Source organism: Cryptomeria japonica, chromosome 5 (genome assembly GCF_030272615.1).
Source record: "Cryptomeria japonica chromosome 5, Sugi_1.0, whole genome shotgun sequence".
Lineage (NCBI taxonomy): Eukaryota > Viridiplantae > Streptophyta > Pinopsida > Cupressales > Cupressaceae > Cryptomeria > Cryptomeria japonica.
The window spans coordinates 491,619,653-491,637,415 of record NC_081409.1 but is presented as its reverse complement, the minus strand read 5'-3'; the positions used below and the strand labels follow the sequence as shown (position 1 = coordinate 491,637,415).

At 37.3% G+C, this 17,763-nt stretch overlaps 1 protein-coding gene across 4 annotated transcripts in view; it reads right to left on the bottom strand.

The window, feature by feature from the left end:
* Nucleotides 1–17,473, bottom strand: part of LOC131069783 (uncharacterized) — a 277,919-nt gene extending 260,446 nt beyond the window's left edge. Inside the window, exons 1-2 of one of the 4 annotated variants that reach the window (XM_058005336.2) lie at nt 17,320–17,473; nt 16,923–17,136 (exon numbers count right to left, since the gene is read on the bottom strand). In XM_058005336.2, the coding sequence (XP_057861319.1) occupies nt 16,923–17,117 (195 nt within the window). In that variant the 5' untranslated portion in view covers nt 17,118–17,136; nt 17,320–17,473. Of the gene's footprint in view, nt 1–16,922; nt 17,137–17,268 lie in introns of all 4 variants that reach the window. The other 3 variants (XM_058005337.2, XM_058005338.2, XM_058005339.2) reach the window with 3 other exon arrangements.
* Between the last annotated feature and the right edge of the window lie 290 nt (nt 17,474–17,763).

Here is a 17,763-nt window from a genome sequence, read left to right as displayed (position 1 = left end):
GGTATCTTTATATACCTCCAAATGTAACTTGTGAAGGGACAATTATGAATGGAATAACATCTCTTATAGTTTATCTGATATCTATGGCATTATTATTCTGCATTATGTGTTGTATCTGTATGTTTTAAGTTTTAAGTTCTTCATCCGAGAGGGCAAACATCTTCTTCATATGACCAATCTTACCACATGTTACCCATCATTTTCACTAAGTAAGAATAATTATGTTGGGTCGTTAAGCCTCTCCCTATCTTCGCACTTCACATTCCTTAGTTCCAAAATTGCCCGATCGACCAATCAACCTTATTTAAGGTGTCAAGTCTCACTTACGTCAAAAGGGGCCCAGCCCTTTGCTTTATCGGTCTATCGCTATTTGATGGATATGTAACTCATTTGATCTTCATTGTCATCAAACTTCGTTCCACCCGGTCTCTGATCCCCGATAGTGTTGTGTCAATGGGACCCTCACGAGTCTCATATCGGTCGATCGCACTCTAGGGATCTTTCCACACACACGTTCAATCGTTCCATTGTTCTTAAAGAGCGTGATAGCCCGATGCTCTGATGGCAACAACCCCATGATCGGCAACTTGTGCGGTGACGTCAGCACAATACCAATTTGTAATAATTTAAAAGGATCTCCGGTCAAAGACATCTGCCAGTCATTTTTGCATCAAAAGACTATTTTCATTTTGAAACTCTCTATAATATCTTTGATTCATTAAAGAACTAAGCATTATTGCTATATTCACGAGAAGATGAAAGGATAACTGGGAGACAATTTTGGAGCCAAGAACCATTTTCAAGAAACAGTTGCAAAGAACCGAAATATTTTCTGGGAAATCTATTTATTGTAATGCTTACCAAAAAGGAAAAGAGGAGAGGGGGGGAAGTGATCTTTTCATGCAGTCTTGTTGTACAGACAAATGAGTCTGTGAAGTCATGTTTTGACAGTGAAGAAATTAATAAGATATTTTTAAAATGATTCTACTCTTGAATCTTTCACGTTCCCTGGGCAAAATGGTATGAGGAAACGGCTGTGAGAAGAGGTCAAAAATGATTCTACTCTTGAATCTTTCCATTTTGAAAGTTTAGGTGTCAAAAATTTTAAACAAAATTTGGAAAATAATTCTATGAACAGCTATAATAGCTATTCTTGACGAAAGTAATCAAACAACTATACATGCATCAGAGGACGAATTTTTGTGTGGAGAAGAGGTTGATGATGGATCTTCTGATGATTTGAATGATTCTTTTCATATAGGGGATATTTCTTTAGCTGCTGCCGAAAGAAATGATTGTATGCAGGGACATGGTGAGACATATGTTGCTAGCCAAGATTCAAAAAATTTAAAAGATGCAGTCACTACATGTGTAGCACCCAAGAGAAGTCCTTATCTGATGATTTGTATGTGGGATGTCCGATTCGGGGATTGGTTTCTCCTGGCCGGCTAAATCAATTGCATCATAATGTCATACCTGGTGCTATTCAAACAGATGCTAGTGATCCTATGATGGGCAATACTAATATTGAGTCGTCCGATGGTAGAAGTATACATTGAAGAATGGCTTCTTGGGCATCAAGTCATATCCAGAAAGTTTTTATATGATGTCAGTCCTATCAATTTGATCAGGATGGTTCCCAATCGACAGTTGGTTTTGTGCTTGCGTCTCATTCATTCAACATTATTTCGCACAGGCATCTATTTCTCCTAGCCTGTTAATGGATTTGCATGATCGTCCTGGAGTCGTCTTGAGGTAGGAGGCTTCCTGCTCTATACATACATTTTAAATAATGTTTGGTGTATTGTAGGGTTTGTTTGTTTTGGCTTCTGAGTTTTGGTTTGATAGTTTCTAGCTTGTGCCCAATTCCCCTCCGCCCCTTGCAAAGCAGCTCCCTATTCTTTGTTTTTCCCTTGACTATGTTGCCGAATGGATTAAGCACTGGTCCTTGCCAAGATTTTTGAGTTCTCTACTTTTCCTAGGGAAAGGAAATCCCTAGTCATAGCCAGTTGTTACCCGTCATTTAAACTAAGAATAATTCTTTTGGGTCATTAAGCCTCTCCCTATCTTCGCACTTCACATTCCTTAGTTCCAAAACTGCCTGATCGGCCGATCAACCTTATTTAAGGTGTCAAGTCTCACTTACGTCAAAAGGGGCCCAATCGTTTGCTTTATCGGTCTATCGCTATTTGATGGAAGTGTAACTCATTTGGTCTTCATTGTCATCAAGCTTAGTTCCACCCGATCTCTGATCCCTGATACTATTGTGTCAATGGGCCCCTCACGAGTCTCATATCGGCCAATCGCATTCTAGGGATCTTTCCACACACACATTCAATCGTTCCATTGTTCTTAAAGAGAGTGATAGCCCAATGCTCCGATGGCAGCAGCCCCATGATTGGCAACTTGTGCGGTGACGTCAGCACAGTACCAATTTGTAATAATTTCAAAGGATCTCCAGTCAAAGACATCTACCAGTCATTTTTGCATCAAAAGACTATTTTCATTTTGAAACTCTCCATAATATCTTTGATTCGTTAAAGAACTAAGCATTATTGCTATATTCACGAGAAGATGAAAGGATAAAAGGGGAGATAATTTTGGAGCCAAGAACCATTTTCAAGAAACAGTTGCAAAGAACTGAAAGATTTTCTGGGAAATCTATTTATTGTAATACTTACCAAAAAGAAAAAGAGGAGGGGGGGGAAGTGATCTTTTCATGCAATCTTGTTGTACAAAGAGATGAGTCCATAAACTCATGTTTTGACAGTGAAAAAATAAAGAAGATATTTTTAAATCTTTGAATTTCTTAATGTTTTCTTTAAATTGCAATGAATTGTGTTTCTTTGTGGTTACTCTTCAATGTTAGTCTGCTATAATCAACTGTATATGTATTTAATTCTAGAGCTTTGAATTCAGATTAAATCATCTATTGAAAAGAGTTTGTTGTTCCTTCTTTCCCTGGATAACATCCGTGGGTGTGGAATAATGAAACTTTGTGTTATTTATCTACATTCACTTCATTTTGAGTTTATCTTTCACATCTACTTTCATGGTTATGGGTAGGTGTTAGTTTACCTTTTCTGCTTTCTGGTGAAAAGCGTACCAAAATTTATTATGATTGCTATCCAAAATTTGTTGTTTGCTCAATAACATTTATTACACTTATCTTGCTTATGATTGTTTATTGAGATGTCTTGCTTTGCATGTTGAGCATTGATTTGCTTTAGTCAATACCTTTATATTGCAAATGAAATTGAAGGCTTAGATTGTGGCTTTGTACTAAGTCTTGTATTTAATTTACCACAACATTCATGTTTATTTGCATACATTACTTGCTGATTTGCATACATTATTTGCTGATTTTGAGCATGTGTTCATTATTTCTTGGCTTTGCTCAACCAAGTATTAACCCTATTGTCTATGACTACATTACCAAATTATTCTCTCAGGTACCCCATCCCACTCCAAAATGGTATGGATTCGTTAGCGGCAACTAGAGCACCTCAAGTTCCCTATGGGTATGCAGGTCACATACCCACAAGGGCAAACAAGGTGCTCCCTAGACACTCTTGGGTGCCAACACATCACAAGTGCCTAATATGAGGAAAAACAATTTTCTAAAGGTAAAAAGTGACAAAAAAATCTAAAATGGTCACTATACCTAATTTCATCCCTATGAAACTTCATTTTTCTCCTAACACACTTTGGTCAGCCATTTTTCTTCATTTTTGCATTTTTAAAGGAGATGGATCATAAAGTGCCAAAGGGGTGAAGACAATTTGCACAAAGGAGATTTAATCACCTAGAATAAGCATTTTCAATGATTCTTTAGAATTTAGCAGAAAAAATCATGTTTTTGATGAATTGTTTCAAGTTTTTTAGCTATTTTTTAGAAAAAAAAAATTAAGGAAAAGTTTCAATATTTGTTATAATGTTTTTTGGTGTTTGTTTTGAACTTTTATTAGTTTATACATATTGTAGGGTTGCATTTACCATTTTTTTAATTTAAAATTTATAATTTCTTATAACAGCAAAATCAAATTGCAATCTATTTGGCATGGCCACTAGTTCAAGTTCAATGGGTATCAATACAAACAAAAAATTTGAAATTGATCAAGCATCTCCTTTATGGACTTGATGCTTGAACAACTTCCAGGAGGTGTCATTTAGAATTGTGATGAGTGTAGAGTCCAATTTAACAGCTTGTATAGTTGCATGAGAGCTCACTTATGTGTACAAAGTGGGAAAGAGATTAGAATATATGAAGGGTGAACTGGAGAGGGGTTGCCAAAAGAAAAAAATGATGGTATTCATTAAAGAACAAAAGAAGTTGATGTTGTGAGTGAAAGAGGAAAATTAAGATCTCATCTTTTAGGAAAGAAAACATCAAAGAGTTTTAATACAAATTCAGTAATGGCCTCCCAATATCCATTCTTGGAGACACCCTCTATCCAAGCAAAAGATCCCACTCCTTCCTACAAAAGAGGCCCATTCGATAGGGCATTTCAAAACGAAGCAAAAGACAACACAGAGGAAAAAGTTGCACATTAAATTTTGTTGATTGTAATTAGGGAAATGGTGGATTCCAATTACCTTGGGCAACATTGGAATCCGCCCAAGGGGCCAGCCCCTTTCTCCAACGTGTAGGGTTGGGCCCTATACCTCACGGCACTCCATTAAAACCTCACGCCACATTCTAACATGCTCCACAAATAGGGCCAACCCTATCCTATTAAGGCATTTCGGATTAAAGAGTTTCAAATAAATTAAAAGTTATTTATATTAGGCTGACATAAAAGGATCTTACATCACATATATATAAGACACATTCACCTTATTCATAACACAATTAACATACATTTTTCAAGCGAAATACATATCTGCTAATGATGCGAAGTATACATCTGATGAATGTGAAAGTTGGTGAAGGAGCAATATTACAGCGAATCACATCTGCTATACCAGCGAATTACATCTGCCATTAAAGGTGTGAAATTCATCCATGAGGAGAGCGAACTGAGGGCTAAGGATTGCAGTCCAACAAAGTGCAGACTTCATGTGCAATATAATGCAGACCTAGGGTTTGGACCTGATTGCTGTTGGAAGCGGTAAAGGGAGCAGACTTGACAACTTGATGCTTGTGAAAGTACAGTCTTGTGGAAGACATCATCAGCCCTAAGTGCAATCACTTTCAAGTACTTGAGATAAGTGTTGTAACCTTCATATGAATATAATCCATAATCAAATCTGAGGATCTTTCATGGCTGGGTTTTTCCTCCTAGGAGGTTTTCCCAAGGTAACCGTGTGTTGTTCTTATTTTGTTCATTTCTTGGTTATGCTTAAATCTGGTAAACTATAAATCTTTCATCTAATCAACTTAGTTAGCAATTAAATTCTGATTTTCTGAGTTTATATTAATCTGAAAGTGTTTAAATCAACATGGTATTAGAACCAAGTTGTACTAACCGTAATAAGATCTAGCATCCTATAGCCTAGATCTTGCACTTTCTTGCTATCGTAAAATTGATGACAGGTTCCAGGATCGAGGAGAGACTGAAAAGATTTTGTGATCAAAGGTTTAGCATGGTCACATCTTGGTCCTATATGCTTGAAGATCTGACTCTTCAGCATCATTCAAGCTAAGTATTTTTGAGTCATTGCATTCTTGATTGCAAGATATATTATACTCAGCTATCCAAAAGATTGAAGTACTATCGTTTGGCTGACCGAGTTCTAGGTCGTATTGATTTTTTGATTCTAATTGCCTTGGTAGACTTATCCAACATAGAAAATTATTTAGATATCATCATTTGCATGCTCTTTTTGTTAGAACTTAGAAGGTATTCTAAATTTCTGTTTGAGTGTTGCAAGGTATTATAGATCGATTCTTCGTTAATGTTTTGATTGGAATCATGAATGTCTTGGACTCATCATCCACAGTTATCATCTATATAACTATGATCTAAATACTTGTTATGTTCTCTACATTTTAGATATTGTTATTATGTTAAATAATATGGACTGGTTCTATTATTGACTTCTGATCTAAAAGTTCTAAGTATTCTTGTGATGAATACTTATATGCATTCTAAGTGAGTAGCTATGCTTGGTTGAGTTATGTTTTTTTAATGATCTTCATTCATGACATTTTCTTTGTTGACTTGAGTTCTACTTGACATGAACGACTTATGGAGATATGTACAGTCATGAGAAGCTAATGATTGTTTGTCTTGGCATCATTGATATAAGTATACCGACTGAGGTATAGGAATTTTATGTTCTATTAATTATGGAGACGAACTCCTAATGATCAGATCGAGATCACTTTGACTTAATGTGTAATCTTACTAATAGGTGTTCCTGATAGAAAAGTTTAGTTGAAAGATGATCTGCAATCATGTTCATAGTATGTAAGGGTTAATGCTAGATGGCGAAACTTATTACACAGCCCTATAGTTCGTATAATATAGATCTTCTTCATGTGCATTTTCACATATGGGATTCTTCTACTATCATAAACTACCTTGAGATCTGTTTGGTTTTGATCAAATTGTGCTTGGTGGTTAACAAAGAGTATAACTAATTAGTATTTTATTGATATCATTTTGTAGAATGATGTTGTTGTTAGATCAATTTTATCAATGCTCACTTGTTTTGATTTACTTCTGATTACTTCCTCTAGACTAAACTGCAAATAGTTGAACTAATGGATATTATGGCTGCATTCAGTCTTTGGTCTTTTTTAATGTTCTTTCTTCTGATTTGAGTGAACTATTACTTTCGTTTATTGTTACACCAATGTTCTAAGTTGTTCTAGTAATCATGTGTTTCAGAACATAGCTTTGAGATGTTCTCAACCTTCAAATCTGACCATTGATGTGAAGAATGAGATCTAATATAAATATTTTATGAAGAAGTTATGTGTGGCTCCTTGTTGTTTTAGAAGTGTATTAAAGACCCCTTTTGCTCTTGATGTTTTAGTGCAAACCTTTCTTGTCTGGTTTTTTAATATAAAGATAATGATCAACTATGGACCTTAATGGAATCTTGAGTTCTGATAATTGTAGATTCATCACTTCTCCTATAAGAGGTTGATGGGGCATGGTTGAATGACTTGTGAGGTTTGAGTATTCGTTATTGTGCTTACTCCGTCGTCTGTTCCAAGAGATTGAATTTATATCTTGTCTTACTAAAGTTGCATAATGTTGCTATTCATTGGCTGAAACTATTTTCTACAAATATTGTGATTCTATTTGTGATTCCTCCTCGAAAGATTTCGCAATTGATCTCTTAGGATTTTCATTTTCTATCGATCTCTTGATGGAAGTTATCCTCATCTTATCTCAACAATTGTGCTATGAGTCCACCTTATTGATTGAAAGATAGATGGATAGGATCCTTGAGATTAACATAAAAGATTGATTGTGCAGAAGTTAAGAGGGAGCGCATCCTTCTGAGTTTGGTATATTCTAACTTATGTTGGTTGATTACCTTTTATTATGAGTATTAGCATGGAATTTTTTTCTTGGGTCGAGCATTTTTAATTTCATTATGATTGAACTGACTTGATGCTCAAGTGTATGATTTCCTATCCTTGAGTACAGGAAATTGATTGGATCTTTCAGTGGCTTGGAGTGCTTCTGAAACAAGGCATACTAATTCTTCAAGGGAAATTACTGGGATGGGCAATTTGAGGGCTTTGGAAGCTGTGACTGGACATAGCTACTGCTGAGAGGGAGTTCCAGCTACTTTGGTATATCTTGAGTATGTATTTGGTATATCTTGAGGGGTATGAGATTCAGGATAGATTGAAGAAAGCCCTGTATGGCCTCAAACAGGCCTCTCGTGCTTGGTATGAAAGGATTGATAAAACTTGTTAAGTTAGGATTGTGTAAAATGATGCTGACTCTAACATCTACTTTAAGTTATCCAATGATGAAATGCTAATTCTAGTTCTATATGTGGATGATTTATTTCTTACTGGTAAAGATAAACTTATCATTAGATGTAAGAAAGAACTAGCTTCAGAATTTGAAATGAAGGACTTAGGTCTAATGTATTATTTCCTAGGTCTAGAAGTATGGCAAAGATCTAACGAAATGTTTCTAAGTCAAGGAAAGTATACTATTGATATCTTGAAAAGATTTAGAATAATGGATTGTAAACCTATGTCTACTCCTATGGAATCTAAGAAGTTAAGTGTTTTGTAGCTAATTCTGATTTTGCAGATCCATCGGAGTACAGGGAGTTGATTGGATCATTGATGTATCTAGTTAACACTAGACCTATCATATGCCTTGCAGTGAATGCTCTCAGCCAGTTCATGAGCACACCCAAACATGGTCATCTTGTTGCAGCCAAGCACATCCCAAGATATTTGCAAGACACAATTAATTATGGACTGAAGCTGCTTAGGTTCAGATTGGTCAAGAAGTGTTATGGACAAGGAAAACACTACAAGCATTCACCCACTGCGATCTCTTGGACCTACAAGGACAGTCCTTAGTTGCATTGAGTATTGCTGAAGCTAAATACGTTGTTGCAAGTGTTGCAGTGTGGTTTCTCAAATTCTCGTTATGCTGTTTTGATTTATTATCAGGATTGTATAGAGATACCTGACAATTCAGTGTTTTATGGCAGGACAATCCTGTGTTGCAGATGTTCTCACCAAGTCTCTTGAAGCTTGAGTACTTCAAAAGATAGACTTGGAGCTGTGGAGAACACCGCCTTGGTTGAGAGGGAGTCTCAACCTCAGTGATACATTGTGTTGTATCAACCACCCTCTGTGGGCAATGTAAGGTGGTATTGTAATCTTCTCGGGGAGAAAAGTAATTGTTAACCATCCTCTGCGGGCGATGTGAGATGGTATTGTAATCTTCTTAGGGAAAAGAGTAATTCTTAACCATCCTCTGCGGGCAATGTAAGATGGTAGAAAAGATCCTCTCCACCCTCTGCGGGCAATGTAAGGTGGATCCAGTCTATGCTTGTGTGCGAGCTCGAAGATTATGTTATGTAGTTCCATTCTATGCTTGTGTGCAAGATGGAAGACTACAATATTCTGATTATGTTTATTCCATTCTTTGCTTGTGTGCAAGATGGAGGATTATGTTTATTAGATTCCATTCTTTGCTTGTGTGCAAGATGGAGGATTATGTTTATTAGATTCCATTTTATGCTTGTGTGCAAGATGGAGGACTATGTTTATTAGATTCCATTCTATGCTTGTGTGCAAGATGGAGGACTATGTTTTCATTCTATGCTTGTGTGCAAGATGAAGGACAATGACTATGTAACTCCACTCTATGCTTGGGTGCAAGATGGAAGATTATGATGTTACATTCTTCTTTGGGAGAAGACTGAGGTAAAGGCAATAAATGATGGATATGCGTGATGGATAGCATGGAAAGATTCCATGATGTGCATGAATAATTGTGTATGTATTCATGACTTGCAAGTGTGCATGTTAAAGTTTCTGGATTCACCCTCCTCAGGCAGTACAAAATGGATACTATGGGCTACTATTTGTGGCTACTTGTTGTGATCCTCTCTCAGAAGTATTTGAAGTTGACAACTAAGTTCGGATTACAATTTAAACATTGTATGTATTACTTGGGGCTGGGCCCTAATCTTGTAACCTGGTTATAAGATTATCTTTCTCCCTAATTAAGAGGGTGTTGATTGTAATTAGGGAAATGGCGGATTCCAATTGCCTTGGGCAACATTGGAATCCGCCCAAGGGGGCCAGCCCCTTTCTCCAACGTGTAGGGCTGTGCCCTATACCTCACGGCACTCCATTAAAACCTCACGCCACATTCTAACGTGCTCCACAAATAGGGCCAACCCTATCCTATTGAGGCATTTCGGATTAAAGAATTTCAAATAAATTAAAAGTTATTTATATTAGGCCAACATAAAAGGATCTTACATCACATATATATAAGACACATTCACCTCATTCATAACACAAATAACATACGTCCTTCAAGCGAAATACATATTTGCTAATGATGCGAAGTATACGTCTGATGAATGTGAAAGTTGGTGAAGGAGCAATATTACAGCGAATCACATCTGCTATACCAGCGAATTACATCTGCCATTAAAGGTGCGAAATTCATCCATGAGGAGAGCGAACTGAGGGCTAAGGATTGTAGTCCAACAAAGTGCAGACTTCATGTGCAATATAATGCAGACCTAGGGTTTGGACCTGATTGTTGTTGGAAGCGGTAAAGGGAGCAGACTTGACAACTTGATGCTTGTGAAAGTACAGTCTTGTGGAAGACATCATCAGCCCTAAGTGCAATCACTTTCAAGTACTTGAGATAAGTGTTGTAACCTTCATATGAATATAATCCATAATCAGTTCTGAGGATCTTTCATGGCTGGGTTTTTCCTCCTAGGAGGTTTTCCCAGGGTAACCGTGTGTTGTGCTTATTTTGTTCATTTCTTGGTTATGCTTAAATCTGATAAACTATAAATCTTTCATCTAATCAACTTAGTTAGCAATTAAATTCTGATTTTCCGAAGTTCCTAGCCTTCCTTTCCTTCGCCTCTTCTCTTAAGCATCTCCTTTGCTCGGAACTCTGGTACCCCGAGGTTTCGAAGTTCCCCTTCTCTCTTTAGCCCTTTCCCTTTTCGGAACCCCGAGGTTCCAAAGTTCCCTTCCCTTTCCTTTCCCGAAACCCCGAGGTTCCCTCCTCCCCCTTCTTCCTTCTTCTCCCCGAAACTCCGGAACCCCGAGGTTCCGAAGTTCTTCCCTTTTTGCCTTCTCTCTCTAGTTCCTCCGGAACTCCGGGAACCCGAGGTTCCAAAGGCCTTTTCCTTCTCTTCTTCTCTCTATCCCAGAACCTCGAGGTTCCGAAGTTCTTCGCTTGTCTTCCTCACTTCAAGAGTTTGAGCTTCCGAAGTCCCCGGGCTTCCTTCCTACTGGCGACACTTCCGGATGGCGTGATCGACACTCAAGGCTTTTAATGCTCTGACAGCTTGGTGACTTGTGCACTTTCTTTTGTGGAGCCACAAGGGTGCATTAAGTGTTTTTGGTAGGATTTCCATCAAGGAAGGTACGGGGCCATGCTTGGTGACTTATGTCATGACTGACTTTGGAAGGTTAGTCAATCCACCTTCTCAGGATTGCCTTTGGTGGTATGGCTAGGTTGCTTGCATGTACAAGCCAAGTGCATGCACTTCCCTGCACTCCCGGACTGACATGCAAGGGTCATGATCACCATTGTAACCCATTTTTCTATATAAGGTTGTTAAGCCTCATTGTAAAGGGTTCTCTCCCTGCTGGCTTGAGCTTCCTTATGCTCTTCCCTTCTCTTAAAGACTTGTAATTATTTTTGCATTTGTGCAACTGTAAGATTGGCTTTTGGCCTTATGATTAATTGAAAATCACCATTCTTGCCTCCTTCTAACCTATGTATGTTGTGTATGCTTTCTTACCTTCATTATAGGTGTATATCTTGTGGCTTTTCTCTCCATCTATGCTGTGTTAACTTGTTTTCTGAGTGTGACTTGTGGGAATCTAGGTAGGAGACCTCTGAAATTTTGATCAAGGAAGAGCATTTGATGTTTTTGCAGCGATTTGGGAGATATTGAACTTGAGCGAACAAGTTTGATGCATTTGATGGCATTGCCTTCGACCCCCAAAATCTCCAATCAGCATGATGGCATTTCCTTTGGGGTGTCAAATCCACGACCTTCCTTTGAGGCATTTCCTTTGCCCAACCAAGGCATTGACATCACTTCCTTTGCCCAACCAAGGTATTGACATCACTTCCTTTGCCTAGTGAAAAATCCAACCATGCTTGAGCATTTCTAAAAGGTTATAAAATTCTGATCCAAGGTGAGGGAGCAAATTGAGTGATAATTCAATCAACAACTCATCAAGCCCTGTCAATGCTCACACAAATTCATGATCTCAAACTTCCTTTGCCCTATGAGATCCACGAACTTCCTTTGCCACCTGAAACCAATGCGGATCAGGCATGTCTCAGACCTGAAACCTATCAAATCAGACATTAAAACAGTTAAAATCAGACTTGCAAAATCAAAATCAGACTTTAAAGATGAAAATCAGAGATCAACCAAAGGGAAATCAAACTTAATTCAAATGTTTCATGATCAGAAAAATTCATTTCCAGATTTAGGAAGGGTAATGGGAAGCTTGATTTGTGAATTGATAGTAGTACTTTCTACAATGTTTTGATTCAAATTATGTTTGTCGCAGGTTTGATGCAAGTGGGAAGAACATGCAAAGGAATGTGAGAAAGTCAAGACTTCATGGCATGGAAGGAACATCACACTCACAAGCGAGAGGGCAAATAAAGGTATGGAGGATGAGCAAGTAGCAAGGGCAACACAAGGATAGGGTCATCAAACACAAAGCACTACAATGCAAAAGGAGAAGAGATCAAGGGGAGCACAAGAAAACTCCAGGCTTGGTATGAAACATTTCCACCGCATGAAGAAGATAACATTGTACAAGGAAGAAATTTTGCACTATCTTGAATTTCTGGAGGAAATTCAAAAATCGATGCCAGTAATAGCAAGATGGAAGCTTTGGACAGAGGTGATTAAGACAAGAGATAGTTTCACAAGAGTTAATCAAAGTTAGAAGATGATACAATTTGGGAATATCTCCTACCTTCGTCTCATTAATGATTGAGTTTAAAAATGTTGAGTATCAAGAGATATGCCTCAATCACCTTCAACTTGTGATGAGTTACAAAGATCAGCTAGCTGAGGTGGCGCCCAGTCATCACTCATCCAATTACATCATTCTAAGTTGAGGCATCCAGGTTCAATGCACTTGACTCAACAAGGAGGATAACTACCACATGTGGGCACAAAGTCTGATGTACCTACCCTCATCATCTATTGGTCAAATATTCAAGGAAGGACATGTGCCTCATAAAATGTAATTTATCATTGGTCAAGCATTAGATGCTTTGTAATGGGTGTAACAAACCCTAATTAGGGTTTTCATCTTGTAATCTTGGCCATTGATTGTGAATCAATTTGTGCCACTCATTGTAATGAGAGCACTATATAAGGCTCTACTCTTTCATTTGTAAAGGTTAATAGATCAATAGCAGATACTAATTAGATGGCAGCTAGAATAGAGTAGGAAGAGAAGGTAAAGATTGTTTCCAAGACTTAGTTGTGAGAAGCATATTATTTTCAGTGAAATATGGTGAACTTCATGTGTTGATTCAACAGTTTGCATGGTCTCTACTTCTTGTTTGATTTTCATGTTATTTAGATGAATGAAAGAACTTTGGGCATGATCATTGGTGAAATTCGTACATCCATACTACTAACACCTTGTTGATTGTAAAGTGTCTTGCATAGTCAACTAGATCCATCTTAGCCAAGCTTAACTTCAATTGCTACTTATTCATTAAGAAGCATCGTTTTGATGGTGTCTATGCTCGTGTTAGTGATTTGAACATCATATGCTTACCTTAGGAGATTGCACTAAACTTTGTGTAGTTGTTGCTTTGCATTGCAAAGCAAAGTCTAGTTGGGTTTCATCAAAGATTGTCCATCGTTCTTACATTCCTAGGATTACAGTAGCTTCCTAACACTATCCTTTTTTCTTTTTTTTGAATCAAGTTAATTTCCACGTTCCATCGATATTTGAGCATTCAAGATTCAACGTAAGTCCACCTTGTGATTCCAGCAAAATCACATAATAATACTGACATCCAAGAGCACGTCAAGACTTGACATTCGGAACTTTGGAGTACTATGCAAAAAAAATATATCAACACGAAGCACAATTTAGTAAAAAAAATTAAGAATTGAGTACAAAGCCACAATTACCAACTTTAGAGAAACATGCAACACAATGCCTATAACTTTAACCAAGTAATTGTATGTACCTAAGCACACATACACAATATTTCTCACAAGACACTTGAACAACACTTTTAGTAGCAAGTACACATAAAATTCTCATTTAAAATCTAAGTGCAAATGGCACATATTTATAATGGTCATGGTTTAAAAAACATTGCATGAAAAATAAACAAAAAGCTAACTACAACTTCTAAGCTAAGAATAGTTTGTGTACACACAAATCAAACTTATTATACAATTTTGTCCATAATTTCTAAAACTCTAAATCAAGAAATCTGAAAAATAGATTTCCCATAAGGATAACTATCAACTAAGAATAGACCTTCTAGAAGATCATATAAAAATAGGCAATCTATAAATATTCTATCAAAATGTAATTATATCCTTGAAAATAATGACAACTAAAATAGCATGGGCTATAAATAGGTCAGGCTGAAAATAGCCTATCTTGACAGTTGGCTTGACCATGATTCTAACAAAGAACTTACATTCTAAAAATGGCAAATCCTCTAAAAAAGCCCTCAAACCCTAATATAGTAATAACCAATCTTGGTGCCTTGAACCTAATTCTGCTTCTTTCTATTCCTTCTTGCAACAAACCTTAGCTAAACCCCTCCACACTAGACACTCTAAAACCCTAGAACATATGAAAATTGTTGTTTGTGTATTAACTCTTGATTGTGGCTTTCATTGTGAAGATGCAAAGATTTGCAGCAAGGGATATGTAACTTGTAGATTTTATTATCATGATTCATCATTGACCTATTACTTGCTTAGACTTATAGTTTTATAGGGGTTTGGGGAAACACCCCAACAAGATTGAAAGGGAGTGCCCCTAGGGGGGTCGAGAGATCAAGGGACAAAGCCCCCACCACTAAGCCCAAACAAGGACCTTTGAAACCACACAACCTTAATGGTGCACACCATTTTCATATTTGTTTGTAAATCCTAGATGGGCATGTCATAAACCAAACAAGCATTGAAAGGCTGCAAGTTCTTTTTTTTTTTAAATTAACCGAAATGGCGAGTCTACCTTGCTAGACTTGCAAGTCTGGCGAGTACTTGGCAGCCAAGCCTCCCAGACTCGATGAGGATCACTCTCCTTGAGACTCACCAAGTCTACGTGAGTTTTGGCGGTTCTCGTTAACTTTGGAAATTGTAATCAGTCTGTGTAATTGCCGTTTGGATTGGTTTTGTCACATAAAATCAGAAAGATATAATAAAATATTGCATGTGTCTGATAGTAACATTACAAGAACAGTATAAAAATGACCTCAAATATATAGAAAATTTGATGAATTTAATGCCAGCAAACCTTAGCTACCTGGAATAATGCAAACAGCAGTACGTTGGTGATGAAGATAACTGAAAGTTGTCTCCAAACTCTAGGCATTCAGCAACAACACTCATAAATCTGAGTTTTGATGACCGCAAACCCTTCATAATATGTAGAAGAACGTGCCTAAAAAGAGATGAAACCTCTCTTCTCCTGAGCGCGCACCATATTATTGGAGTTGCATTTTTCAGCATAATTTGGTCAGCCTTTACAAGGCACGCACTTGACTACATGGTCAGACTTCTAAATTTTTTAAATTGGCACCTTATCAACTAAGCGCGTGCTTATACGTAGGGGGACAGATTTTACTTTTGTTGTTGTTTATCCCCTTGGGCATACACCTCATAACCAAGCAACTTTTTCAATTTTTTGAAACCTTTCAAGTCTTCTCACAAGGGCGCATGCTCCAACACTACGTGACATTTTTTCATACACCTATCCATGCAAGTCTGAACTCTTAAACAAGACAACATTTTGATGTTTTTAAGCCTCTTTTACTTTTTCTATTGTCTGGATTCCGATCTTGCTGGAAGCATTGGAAAGCTCCTTTGGTAGGCCTTGCAAAGACACTGACTAGTGATGGCAAAAACAACATAGATGACCATAAGAAGGTTTTGAAATAAGAATCATGATTTGAAGGAATGAACAAGGTAAACCATAAGACCAGAGAAAGGAGGTTGAATATTATCAACACAACAAACCTTTAGCAAAAATATTTAAAACGTCGGAGAAATCTTGGTAAATTGCAGAAATGATGAAATCAGAAGCTAACGAATAAGTTTCCGTAACTAAGTTTGTTTGTTGTAGAAAAGTTATTAAGTGGAGGACTTGGAGAGGCAAGGTGTCACATTTTTATCTGATTAAATCTTACTGAGAATTACCAGAAAAATTCATTTCACCACTTTGCATGTGGAGATAAATGACTGAATAAGGATAAGAGTTCAACAAGGCAGGATAATTTTGCGGGACCAATGTAGAAACATGAAACAGTAAGGAAGCATGGCATATATAATATGGTCATGCCAGAATTCCCTTACAAATGATTTCCCTCTAGCATGTGCTTTCTATGAACATTGACAAATCTAAAGATCATATAAAAGGGTATGTCAAGGCATTATATCCAACTAGACTATCTCCAAACCACGGCACAGTTGCTTCTTGTCTTTACATGTGAATGTAAGCTTAAAACTGAAGAGAAAGATGATGGTGTGAACAATATTATTCCATCGGATATGAAAGCAACGGCGATTGTAAGACTTTGAAAAATAGAGAAGTATCAAAGAAGACCAAAAGTAAGCCAAATATAATCATCATATGCAATACAATCATAACAAGTCAAATGGCATGACTGAGTGGTAAAGAAGGACTGAAGAGCCGAGTTCAATTTCAATTCTTCCTGTAAACGCTAGGCGCGCTCCAGGCTGTGGAGCCGTAATAAAACCCACATTTACAATCAAAAAAAACAGATACAATCATAATGTTTGCTTGGATAGGTTCCTGTCGATTTTGTGTTCACATGTTTTCAGTTTCCTGATTGCCTTCAATAAAATTATACAATCAACGTAAAAAGCAGGCAATGCTTGCCAACTCACAGATCATCTTGGAGTATGTTAAGGACTAATAAGCTAACAGAACTGAAACATTCAGAAGTGACGACAATAATCTTAGTGCTACAAATCACAGATCAAACTCGAAGAAAGGAGGAACAATTTGGAGGTACCTGAAATGAAGGATTGTGTTCAACACGAGCAAACTCGGTCTTGGGCTGGTCTTGTTTCGAAAAGGTACTATTTTTATTAACGAAAGGTTTAGCCTTTTCAGCCGCTTTAGAAAATGTCCGGCGCGCCATATATAAATTTTCGGCAAAAGCAGCCATTGAACGCAAAGAAGGCATCCTGCTCCATCTAGAAACCATCCCTTTCAGAGCTGCTGCACTGCATAGAAACAGTTTTCACATTTTGCAACAAATCATCGTAAACTTACAAGCACTGTTATTTCATAATTCATATAATACAGTCGCGTTAAGTTATTCAATGTGCAAACCGAATTGCACAGACAAACTTAACTGGAAAACTCGTGACAAAATTAACTGGAAACCTCGCAAACAAGTCAATTACCCGCCAGTGTTAGATCAAACGGAATGGACGCGGCACAATGTAACGCAGGAGCATCAGAAAGGGCAGAAGAGCACCCTTAACCATTTCAGCCCCAGTGTCATATTTTCCCTCACAATTTATTATATTGTTAAACAATCATTTTCAAAAAAAAAGAAACTAGGGTAAATAAAATTATATAGTATCAATATTTATAATCTATTTTAGATTCAAGATTGGATGATAAATGCATGAACTGTTTTCAATCAAGTTAAAATTGTCAATCACTTGCCTCTACAATATTCTTAAGGAAGCGGCTATCCTCCACATAAAATAGCACGTTGTACTTTCGTATGGGCATTTGCCATACATAGGTGGAGTTTTGTGGTCCCGTACGGAGCGCTTCGTGTTCTAACGTGGACGTGACACCACATCGTGAGGATATTTCCGACAGCGAAGACGGTGTTG